Consider the following 11,993-nt stretch of genomic DNA (forward strand, 5'->3'; position numbering starts at 1 on the left):
GCTGCATCTACCGCTTTGAGGCTCAAAGAGGAGAACGCGTTCGTATCGAGATCAACCGGGCCATGACTGGTAACAGGACATGTGATTCCAGAGTCGACCCAGATACAGGCCGCTCGTACTGCTTCGGCGACAGCACGGCACGAGTCGAGATTTTCGAGAGACCGTGGCATGAATCGATCCTGTTCCCACGTGGCTGCATCTGTAACTCGACCAACAGCTCCTACCTGCCGATCGTATTCACGTCCACAGGTCGCGAGGTGGAGATCCACTTCAGCGCAGCCAACATGACCAACTGGGACGATCCGGACGCTCTCAGCTTCGAGGCATCGTACGAGTTCGTCAAGGGACCGATGATGTGCAAGGATGTGCGGCGCAAGAACGCCATCACCGGTGTGGTCACCTTGTCCTCGGGGGATGTAAGTAAACAAATGCAGCACCCAACAAAAGCGCTTCTTCTTATCCCACTCGTGATCACTCCACCAGGTCGAATGCCGCAACAGACCGTGGCTGATCGAGCCGTCATACGATCGATATCTTTACCTACGCCTCAAGGGCCTGTTTCTGCGCAAATTCAACCCAGCCAGCCCGTTGGCGTACAATGCGAGCTTCAGTGCCGTTACACCGATCCGTTGCTACACTAAATCACGCGTTATCATCACAAACGGTGAAGGCGTGTCTGTGACCGCGTGTCCTCTACCCGAAGAGACCAGCCACCGACACGTGGTGGAGGTGTTCAGTGCCGGTTGGGGTCGCAAACATCCTTTCTTCGGTGCCGAAGCATCCCGTGTCGTGTCAGTGGAGTTTCTCAACCCAGACGACGGTGGACATTACGCGTTCAGTTGGCTCGAGCTGACAAAGCGTCCTTCAGCTAGCTATGGTAAGTCAGCAGGCTCCCTCTCGAAAAAGGAGAACTAAACCTCTAACCACGATGTGTATTTTGCAGCTCTCGTCCAGGAAGAATGCCCGTACCTGTGTCCGGACCTAAACGCATGCGTAAACGCCTCAATTTGGTGCGATGGCATCGAACAGTGTCCGTCGGGCGAAGACGAAGCGTTCACGCACTGTTCCGCCCTGTTGAGGCTTCCAGCGGAGGTTCTAGCTGGTTTGAGTGTCCTGCTGCTAGTGCTATGCTGCGGTCTCTTCGGTTACCTTTACAGGTATGTCTACCAGCATCCACATGCACTCACTGGAACTAACCTACGGTGCTTCTGTTCGCTTTTCGCTACTTGCAGGAAAATCAAACGAAACTGCCGACGGACGAGCGTGTTGCAGACGCGCCTGAAATCGCTCAGCTCAATGGATACGGCCGTGTTCGAGGATAAGGAGGTGATTTGCTGACAAAACGACAATTCTGTACGGTACGTCGAGATCGACCGCGTCACCACGGTTTGACCGCGCCATCGACCGACTACCACACCGTACAGAATTGTCTTCCCAAGCTCGTATGAAACCAACGCGAACCGACATGCCAAACGGTGTCCGCATCTGACCGAACGGGCCCGCAGTGTGCAGCAGGAACATGAAGGACTGAGCAGCAGCAGCAGCAGCAACAGCAGTAGCAACAGTATCGTGTATTTCTTTTCTACTCCCTACATCTGCACCACGCACCATTATCGAGGGCGAGCGATCGGCGGATAATGCTGCGGATGCACACTGACACACTACTGCTAACTTTAGTCTTTAAACCTTCGTCCAAGCAGACAGGGTGAGGGAAAAGAGCGGAGAAGCGAGGAGAAGGAACACCCGAAAACTACTAACTACAACTTTACTAACTAGTGTCGTAGAGCTGATAGCTGAAACTAATCATTACTACTAGGAACAAAAGTGCAGATCGCTCTGTTAGACATTCGAATTCTACAATTGTACTAGACCATTAGATGGTGTGTTGTGAAGAAAAGCCGGGACAAACGGGCGAGTTGAGGCAGCGGGAAGCCTGAAATGGCCCACTCCCTTACTGAATGAGCCTCCGAAGAGAGCTAGGAAATAGGATGAGAGGCCACCTACTATGTACTACGTTTTAGTATTACTTCTAGTAAACGATACAAATCAAGAGAACAATTATAAACTAAGCTAATGGTGGGACGATGGCCGCAGACAGATTCTAGTGAGAGAAGTAGTCAGAGGGAAACGGGTCGTTTGTGCAGAAAATGCGTACATCTTGACGAAGGAAATCAAAAACCTGATGATCAACAATAGTCATTTCCTTTGCTAAATATGCATCTGTATTTCCCCCCCAAAAAAAGCATTCCTTTCAACCCCGTGCATGGCTCTTATCCTCTGTTACTCTGCCAACAGAGACAGAGAATCTCGACACACGGTTATTGCAACAGAACAGTTAGTGAGCTTTTAAGCGGGCGCACAGAGTGTTAAATATCGCAGGACAAAGCAAACGTTTACACGCCTCGATTCTACGGAGGATTTACGAGTGAAAAGTATTACGGTGCGAGTGTACGCACGCAAGATAGGATTTATTAGCGAATGAAGTTATGGTTAGAGAGACGGTCAAATGTAACTCACGCGATGGCAAGCGGATATTCATCATAAAATGAATTGAATGAAATATTGACGAAGTCAAATGGCGAGCAGGCAGAGTGTGAGGCATGCAGTAAGGAACCGGGAACGCGCGGAAATGTTTAAACAAAAATTATAGAGAAAGAGAATAAAAAAATACACAAACAAGGATATTAAAACCGATTAAATCAAACATTTAAAGCAAGACCGACGAGGAGCAGAATTTTAAAAACTTAAACTTAAATTGATTATAGAGTATAACAAATAGCAACAGATTAAAGATTACAAGAGCATTCACTAAGAGAACGCTGAACCACGGGGGTGGGCACTGGCCGTTTTACGGAAGCGGCACGTGGGTTTGTTCAAGCTTCAAGGCTAGCCGAAAAGCATACATTTAGAAACACGTGCGATAAGGCATGTTTCATAATTATTAGGTCTGTTGAACGGTTTGATTACATTGTTAGTCTCTCGACGATCGAGTTACGTAGTAGGTACCCTAGAGAATAAGCAGCGGTCGCAAAGGAACCATACCATACAAGCATTTCAACGTGGAACTACCCCAAAAAGGACTCTAAAGGGTAGCGAAAAGTCGTTGATCTTCCGTTTTCCTACGTTGCGTGCTACCTTTTTGTCCCCTGCCCCAGTCACTCTCACTTGAAAAACGGACCAAAACTAACTATATTTGCTCATAATTCTACCAACTACTTGGTAGTTCGATATCTCGGAAACGTGCCGCATTCGTACGGAAGCGAAGAAAGCGAATACATCGGATCTGTACATAAGAAAGCCAAGTTGAAAAGAGTGAAGAAATTTGCTTACTTTTATGCGATCTTGGTTTCTCTTTTTTTCGAGCTATCCTGTACGAAACCAAGCCAAGGTCATTGGGAACACGCAGATCACTGCATGATTTTTATTTGTTTTTCGTCGTTTGAACCCAAAGCGATCCATTTATCAGCAATTCTAGAAGTTTATGCAAATGCGCTTCACCGTCGAGTCGGTTTTAAATTAATTAAAATAAAATACAATTTCGTTGCACACTCCACACCAGCACGTGCGTGAATGTGTGTTTTTGTGATGCGAAATAAATTACTGCAAAATTGAAAAACTGCCATCTTAACTGTGAAACGGGATGGAGGAAAACAAGTCGTTTAAGTTAGATAACCGTTTCGCAACAATGAATCGAAAATCTCGCCAATCGATAGAAGAAGAAACAAAAACCCTCTTACTGCCAAACTGCGCACGATTCCACGCATTGTATTGTCGTTTGGGAACGGTAGTTCTCGTTAAGTAGATCGTAAATTACGTACTTAAGTTTACACTTCGACGACTGATGCTAACCATCGTACTGTCCACTACCGTTCAGAGCGAGCCGGTCGTTGGCGGTTTACTTCAATGAAAATGAAGCAAGTAAGTGGGTATATTTATTACACAACCAAAACTGCCGAAAATCGACGGAAATCAAGAGTTTGATACGTTTGTTTTTACCTTCTTATGTGTTTCTAAAAACACCATGTAGGAAATGTTTCACTGTCACATGATGGTGAAACACTCTTGTCCTTTAGTAAAATAAAATCCCGCAGAGAAAATGATCTTTAAAGGTTGGTAATGTGAAGAAGCAAATCAAGCAAAACAGAAATGATGGAACGGGCACGATGCCCAACAGGTGACCAGATGGCCAGAAAAGTATAGCACGTTATGAGAGTTCACGTTTTCATTTTCAAATACAAATAGAGAAAGGACTGTAAAGAGTAATCAAAAGAAAAATGTTGACAGCGGAGAAAGTACGCAACACACATGTTAGACGATGCAGATAAGCAGTGGCGGTACTATTGAACACTTGTTAAAACTGAAGCAAGAAAGACAGACCTCTCCTTCTTATGCTGAGTTTAAATGCTCGTTAGTTTAGGAAAGAACAAGTTGCGTTGTTCTACTTATTTCTAATTCCCTGTAACCAACCTCGATGTAAATATGTACGCGTGATCTGTTCAACCTAGTCAAATCGTGTTAGGGGTTCATGTCCCGATTTCAACGGATTTTCCACACGTTTCCACTAGCAATCTCCGGCCTCCGCCTGTTCGCGTGAAGACACACAAAAAAGAACACGAACAATTGCATGAGGACCAGAACACTTCGTTACGGTGCAACAACAACAAAATGATACACGTTGCGTTAATGCAGCAGAACAGTTCTGACACAAAGTATAAAACAAAATGAAATGCAAATCAAAATCCCAGTCCCTGCCAAAAATAGAGTATTGATCTAACTAAAACACAGTGTAATAATCATGAGAGGTCCTCATAGGAAAACAAACCGATCGTGCAAGCGATAGGCAATAGCATCAATCTTCTATCCGTTTTTGCTCCACAAGTTGTTGTAAAGTTAAATGAAATCTCTTCAGAGAAAGAAAATAATTAGAGAGAGAGCAAGCGAAAAAAATACACGGAAGCATTATAAAAAAGCGAAATAAAACCACAAATCACATAAACACATTGCACTATAAAAAGAAAACAAAACTCTGATGATCAGCTGAAAATGTAGCGAAAAATGACGAATCCAAGACTTCATGACAATAAGTGGGCGGAAGCGAGCAGGAGAGCAGGAGGAAGCGATGGAAAATGGAAATTGGTCGAGCCACGAGAACGTGGGGATAATTATATGACGTTGGGAAGTAGCGAATGTTTGTAGCAATAGTGAGAGAAACTGAAAACAAAAACGAAAAACAAACATAGATTTGTAACGCAAAAGCAACACTAGCGAACTGTTAGGTACCGGGATGAAATGGTTCTCAAGGGACACGCGTGAACGATGCGATCTGGGGGTGACAACCAAAAGCAAGAACTTACTCCACAGTTTCTTACCAGAAACATTCAACTCCTAAACTCTTTACAGACAAGCAAGAAAACAAGACACTAAACGCGATCATAAGGGGATGCTATTTTTTTCATTTGTTTAATTTCCATTACTAACCAGAATCTAACGAAGAATGTTGGATGCGCATTTGCGCAATCGATAGAAAATGTACGGAAAGATACTCATAAAAACGACACTGGAAACATAACTATCCATCGGAAGAATAACTTCAGGAGATGAATATTGACATCATTTGCTTTAAGTTTTTAGTACGAGACGACCAGGTAAATTATTTGGTTCTCTCAAGCTTGCAACAGACGGTCACCATTTTCATTATTTTCGACGGTTCAAATGACTGAATCATTAGGAACTACGATATTACAAGAAATGATTTCGATGGAATAGTTACCAGCAACATTATAAGAATGAATTCGGCTTAAAAAATGAACGCAAAAAGAATTCCCCAATCATTACAAGAAGCAGGACGATGCAGTTCGGTTTACTCATTTCAATGGTTCAATTCCCATTCGTCTTTCCGTTAGTCTCGATTCAAGCAAAAATAAAAACGAAAATGAAAAGACACATGGAATTTAAGATAATCTCTTGATGATATAACGTTTAGCGAACAAAGAAAGGATGGAGAAGAAAATCTCAATAACTGAGGTCACATTAGTAAAAAAAAGCAAAAGATTTAAAACAATTTATATAAACCACCCGACGGAGGCCAATTTCGAAAGGGACAAATAGATGAAAAGAAAGTGAAATGATTCCAAACTAGTAGCGGGATTTGAGGGCATGTCGGGGCCACCCCTGCACGATCCTTCGTTCGAGTGAACGTCGGAACGGTGAGTGGTTCGCACCGGCGTACCGGAGATAGGTTAATTCGTGATCGTTAGGTATTCACGGAGCAAGAAACGGTAGGCAAATGTTAGCAAATTGTAAGAACGGGATCTTTACTCCGCAGTGAAATTTAATGACAGAAGAAAGCAGACGAGGAAATGATGAAAACAAGCAAACCAAGCAAACAAAAAAACAATGAAAAATAAAACAAATCAACCATATCATTGAATTTCAACAAAATCATAACGAAAACCGTGAGCAACATTCGCTGGAGTGAAAGATGCGTTTATGCGTGATGAATTTGATTTAATTTAATGGGTGTAATTTTAAATTGGATGTGAGGAGAGGGATTTTTGATTTTTTGCAACAGATTCTACCGACTTACCCAACAGCGCCTTTCGGTATCGTTTTTCTTTTTTTTCTCGGTGGTTTATTTTTCTCATTATAAATTTCGATTTTATCTTGTGGTTTTTTATTACTGTTCACCGTTTCATTATCAACATCCGGGTAGGGCGAATCGGGGGATACTCATCGAGTGACGTTAGCGGCATAGAGATGTGGGAGGACGGGAGCTATGGAGTGGGCAACAAAGTGGAGAAATTTCAATTTTTCCGACCCGAAGACATGGAGGGCAATGGAAAGAAAAACATAACTTCCAAGACACTACAACGGAGGAATGGAGGAAGATTGTGGAGGATTAAAAAAGGAGCGAAGGACATCCATCGACAATTCCTTGGGCGTGTAGTAGTAGTAGAAACGACCATTCTAGACGCCTCGCATTTTTACATCTGTTCCACCCAGATTCATCTGCCATTTAAGTTATCAATTCGATTCGTTGGGATTCGTATCGTTCCTGTTCCTGCGTCTGTTGCCTGCCTTTTTATCGTTGTGCCACACTCTCACGAGGCTGCGTTACTAATGTTGGAGTTTCTTTTGTTTTCTGTTTGTCTTTTTTTACACAAATTTAACAACTTATTCCGTTGGATCACTAAAATGGTATAGAATGTGACAGCCATTGAATAGAACTGCTACCATTGTACGTTTTCACGTAGCATTAAGGCAACTAAAGAATAAATGCAAATTTTGCGACACGATATCTGTCAAAATGGACCCAATAAGAAGCGAAACGAAAGCAGAACATACGAAGCGCACTTACCTGCTGTACGCCTTCGAATTACAACCGATGCCGTCGTCCTCCTGGTTGCCAAACGATTTTTTAACAAACTGAAATCAATAAAACCATAGCTCGTCAAATACATACCACTGGATAAATAACTCGTCAGCTCGTCAAGCTCGTCAAATAACCTACTCTACAAATACATACCACTGGATTGAGCTTTATCTCCTCGTCCATCTTAAGAATTTGCTTGTTCAGCCCCATCACTAAGCCTATCTGATGCTGCACCATTTCGAACACCTCCTGGTCGTTGTACTCCTCTGGATCGTCTTTGAACACGACCATGCCATCCTTCTGATTAATTGTGGCAAAGATTTCACCCGATTTAATCTATGGAGAATTACAGAGAGGGAATATTGATTAGAAATGTTCCATCTCCTCGAACTAGAGTATCACGTTGAAACCTCACCATATTGAGAATGTACTTCTCCGCCTCGGCAGGTCCGCTCAACTGAACCCGACTGGCCACGTCGGCAAGCGACAACGTAAGAAAGGTTTTTGTCAGTCGTTGAATGTTTTTCTTGTACAACGAGGCAACAACCTGCTTCACCAAGCCCATGTTCGTATCGCGCTGAAACGTATCCCGGAACTTGTTCACTACGTTCCGCACCTCGTCCGGAGACGAGGAGTTATACGCGGCTGACAGATCATGGTACGCGTGGCTGAGCGGCTTCATGAACCGCGTGATTACTTGGGACGAGTACTTCGGTATTGGCAGCACCTTGCCGTGCAGGATGAGCGACACAAGGATGTACTTCTTGTACGACTCGAGCATAATGTGCGACATTGCCAGGGCAGGTGTCGACACGGCGACCTCAAAGAAGTACAGCGCCCGCTCATAGTTCTTCACGGCAGCGTAGATCATACCGCCGTAGTAGTAGTACAGCAGGAAGTACTTTGTGTCCGAGTAGTTATCGTCGGTGGTGGCGATCGCGGCGATATCTATGTCTAGCACGCGTATCGCCGGATTAAACAACTTCGCGCATAGACACAGCTGACACAGGTCGGCGTGGATGGGCGTTAGCTGGGTATTGAACAGGCGGATTTTCTCCACCGCTAACGCCAGCACATGGATGCCCTGGATTATGTGCTTTTTGGTTTTCACCAACGCTGTCGTCAGGTGGTGACACAGCTCGTAATCTGTCCGCGAACATGCCGAAAAAAAGAGAGAGCAAGCAGTACGAATCAATACCCCAATTCAGTTGAGAACGGACACACGCTCAAATACTTACAAACTTGTGGTGCATGCCGGACCTGTTCGCCGTTACAGGAAGTGATGAATTCCCGTACGCTTCGGAGTATGTTTTCTGTGTCATCGACGTTCTGCAAAGGAAGGCATAGTCAATCGTCTATGAAACTAGAACAAAAGTGTTATGGTACTTACGCTTGAATCATAGAATTTCGCCGCTAATACGAACAGGTACCCCAACGAGTGCTGTTGAATGTCTAACGTTTCCAGCACGTTGTCTAGGATGTTGCCATTTTTGGTTACCAGCTCGTTTGATTCCACCAGGTACTCGACCAACTCGCGAAAGTTGCCTAAAAGAAAGGATACAACAAAAGTGGGGTAAGGTGGCTGCCAAAGTTTGTTTACGTCCCGACCTGACCGTTGGATGGACACACTTACCTTGACTGCTTTGCGCCCGGACATGATTGACATAATGCTCTAGGGGTGAGGCCATTGTTTTCCCCTAACTAAGAGGCTATTTTAGCGGTCACACGGTCGATGAGACTGCCGATTAGGCAGGCTAGAAGGACAGTCAGGCGTTTTCCACTACGTACGTTCGTCCTCACAATGATACTGAAGCTCAACACCACACATTTACGGCCGTGGATTCCGTCACTGTATATTTGCACACCGTTTCGCGGATAGGAACAAATTCACCCTCCCAACGGGCTCGCGTAGGCTTTTTCTTCAAGTGAGATTCAAGAACCGACCGGAAAGTGCCCGACACTGCACGTAGCCCGAATTACCGAACAAGGACTTGCTTTTTAGTTCTTCTTTCTCTTCTTCTTAATGCATGGACTGGATCATCCTACGAGCACTACGCCGGTGTCATACTCAGAGAGCTTGTTATTCATCCGATAGCGCTTTTATATATCACCGTAAGTTGATTACAAACGTTTGCGTTCAATAAATCTTTACTATATATATAATTTTACGCTAAATGGTATCAAAAATCTTCGACAACAAAAATACCGACCGAATCATCCGCGCGCACAACCACTCACTCACGGTTTTTGACGCGATAAACGTCACATTCCGCCTGCTACAGCAATGTGCTTATTCGCTGGCAGCTCTGTACTCAGGCAACTGTCAATTTTTCTACCGGTGGTTCATAAACATGAAATCAAAACATTCAATGTTGTTAGCCCTTCAAAGTGAATAGATTAATTCAACGATGGAACTTCCTCCGATTCCTCCACCGATCATTGAAAGCCTAGAAGAAGTCCCGTTACCATCATTTGTAAAAGACTTGACACTGCTCAAGCATCTATGTAAGGATGTTAAGTCATTCACCAGCATCAGCTTACCGGTAAGTCCAGATCGTACGTATAATCCTACTATATTATTGCCATCAATGATCGATTTTTGCCTCGTTTGAGAATTTCCAAGCAGAGGATATTGCCACCGCAGAGTGTAACGTGAAATCACCGTCGTATGAATCGATTCTCAACTCAAAACATGCAGTCATTTGTACAGTGTGCGACTTTTCAACGGCTACATCAGTTGAAATGGCTCAACACTACATCGCGCACCATGCTGCTCCAGTGGGCTGGGAAACGAAACAGATTTCTACAGAAAAGTTGATGCAGTGCACAAATTACACACAGAAGTATGTCTGTGCCTCGTGCGGTGTCCGCGTGTTCGATTCGATTGAAGACACCAAACGGCACATGATAGATGATCACGGCCTAAGACGATGTATCGATAAAGAAGGATCGACAGAAACGAAACAGATCTCGACACCAAAATCACATGGTAGCAGATCGTTTGGAGTGATCTCTTCGGGTTCATCTAGAGCGCGATCCAATCCATCTATAAATTCTCGCACTCGCTCGCATAGCAGTTCGTCTTCTGAATGGGAGCCGAACAACTCAAAGACCAAGAAAATGCGGCCTGTACCTATGCCACTCGAGGTGTACGATCAAGAGGAATATTTGCGAAAGGTTACGCTAAAATCGCTGATCGAAACGTACAGGTACGAAAACTCACACCGATGCTCTCGCAAAGGGTGCCAATTCAAGTTCGCATCGTGCGAAATTCGAGACCAACATTTGCGCTGCCACGCGGAGATTGACCCAGCCTCTGTTTCGCTGTTAACAGCTACCGGGGGCACCCGGAAGAGGTTCTGCTTCAAGTGTCTTCAATGTGACCGGAAGTTTGACTCTTGGAAGCCATGCTTGGAACACATGTGGCGCGAACATCAAACCGATCTTGGCATGTTGCGGTGCCCGCTGTGCGAAAAACGTTTTTCCTACGCCGTTGTCGTGTTCAAACACTTGCAAACACACCGATCGAAAGAAATGCGAGATGTGGCGTGCCGCATGTGCGACAAAAAGTTCGCCAATAAATCGCAGCGATCGGTCCACGAGGCGCTGCACCAGAAAAAGGAAGGCCAACACGATGAGTTAACATCGACCGGGGAAAAACCTCGCTGGTACTCGGAACGTCGGTGCAACATTTGCAATCACATGTTTTCCAACTCGAAGATCCTCTCAAAGCACATCAAAACGGTGCACCTGAACATCAAGCCGTTTGTGTGCAACGTTTGTAGCTACAAGTGCGCTCGCAAGGCAACGCTAAACGTAAGTCACCGCGTAAACGCAGTGTTAATCGCTTACTCATGTTCACGTTGTTATCCCGCCCAACAGATACACATCCGGCAACACTCGGGTTTGAAACCATTGGCGTGCAAATTGTGCTCTTTCCGCACGGCAGACCCAAGCACGCTCAGTTACCACGTGCGGCGCCATCGGCAGATCAAATCGTACCAGTGCAAAGTCTGCGGGATCAAGCTCGTTCAGCCGGGCACGCTGCGGTCTCACATACAGACGCAGCATCCGGCGGAGTATTCTCGTATGAAGTGCACACTATGCGACTTTGCCTCGGTTAACCCGCAAAATCTAGAACGCCACCAAGCCAACCACCAGGCGGGTCTTATAAAGATCACCGATGAAGATTCTCGTCCGGATGGAGTCAATGAGTCGCGGGACAGTCAGCGAATACACCCATGTGTCAGCACGATCGGGCGACATCCGGAAACTTCGTCCGACTGCTTCTTGCCGCTCGAGAGCGTCGATTCCGTGGTGCACGATACAGGTGGCATAACGATCCCGGCCGCCGTCGTTACAGTACCAGCTGCCCTATCGGAAGAAACACAGTTCCCAATTTAAGCGAATTTGTACCAATTTTCTGTCCTTCGCATAGATGGAGCTAATTCAGCCTTATCTTTTTAATCGATATCGAATACATACCAGAATGCTAGAATAGTTTAAAGCAAGCCTCGCTGGATAGGCAAGTACATAAACTAACCCCGGTCGGTTGTACTCGATCAAACCCATATCGATCGTGGGATAAAACAACGGGAATCCGTCTGGTTCCTACGCAATT

At 45.1% G+C, this 11,993-nt stretch overlaps 3 protein-coding genes across 3 annotated transcripts in view; 2 read left to right on the forward strand and 1 right to left on the reverse strand.

Moving 5' to 3' along the window:
* LOC128725034 (uncharacterized) overlaps nt 1-1,338 on the forward strand; it is a 34,670-nt gene extending 33,332 nt beyond the window's left edge. The window contains exons 12-15 of the mRNA XM_053818753.1: nt 2-416; nt 484-877; nt 944-1,157; nt 1,233-1,338. Of these exons, the coding sequence (XP_053674728.1) occupies nt 2-416; nt 484-877; nt 944-1,157; nt 1,233-1,338 (1,129 nt within the window). The remainder of the gene's footprint in view (nt 1; nt 417-483; nt 878-943; nt 1,158-1,232) is intronic.
* A 5,388-nt stretch (nt 1,339-6,726) lies between these two features.
* Nucleotides 6,727-9,060, reverse strand: LOC128723084 (COP9 signalosome complex subunit 3). The gene is made up of 7 exons (XM_053816793.1): nt 9,006-9,060; nt 8,759-8,917; nt 8,611-8,685; nt 7,788-8,518; nt 7,526-7,708; nt 7,358-7,425; nt 6,727-7,189 (listed from the first exon to the last, which is right to left on the reverse strand). The coding sequence occupies exons 1-7, from the start codon at nt 9,058-9,060 to the stop codon at nt 7,174-7,176; spliced, it is 1,287 nt and encodes a 428-aa protein (XP_053672768.1). The 3' UTR covers nt 6,727-7,173.
* A 720-nt stretch (nt 9,061-9,780) lies between these two features.
* Nucleotides 9,781-11,904, forward strand: LOC128725035 (zinc finger protein 765). The gene is made up of 3 exons (XM_053818754.1): nt 9,781-9,915; nt 9,986-11,188; nt 11,255-11,904. Exons 1-3 carry the CDS (start codon nt 9,781-9,783, stop codon nt 11,774-11,776), a joined length of 1,860 nt encoding a protein of 619 aa, XP_053674729.1. The 3' UTR covers nt 11,777-11,904.
* The last annotated feature ends 89 nt before the right edge of the window (nt 11,905-11,993 follow it).

Source organism: Anopheles nili, chromosome 3 (assembly GCF_943737925.1).
Source record: "Anopheles nili chromosome 3, idAnoNiliSN_F5_01, whole genome shotgun sequence".
NCBI lineage: Eukaryota > Metazoa > Arthropoda > Insecta > Diptera > Culicidae > Anopheles > Anopheles nili.

Bases quoted from the DNA above. Each gene is read 5' to 3' on its own strand.
- LOC128725035 (XM_053818754.1), top strand. From the start codon at position 9,781: ATGGAACTTCCTCCGATTCCTCCACCGATCATTGAAAGCCTAGAAGAA. The intron at 9,916-9,985 runs GTAAGTCCAGAT...GCCTCGTTTGAG, and splicing joins TCACCAGCATCAGCTTACCG to AATTTCCAAGCAGAGGATAT. The intron at 11,189-11,254 runs GTAAGTCACCGC...CCCGCCCAACAG, and splicing joins CTCGCAAGGCAACGCTAAAC to ATACACATCCGGCAACACTC.
- LOC128723084 (XM_053816793.1), bottom strand. From the start codon at position 9,060: ATGGCCTCACCCCTAGAGCATTATGTCAATCATGTCCGGGCGCAAAGC. The intron at 8,918-9,005 runs GTAAGTGTGTCC...CCTTTCTTTTAG, and splicing joins CCGGGCGCAAAGCAGTCAAG to GCAACTTTCGCGAGTTGGTC. The intron at 7,709-7,787 runs GTGAGGTTTCAA...AATTCTCCATAG, and splicing joins AGAAGTACATTCTCAATATG to ATTAAATCGGGTGAAATCTT.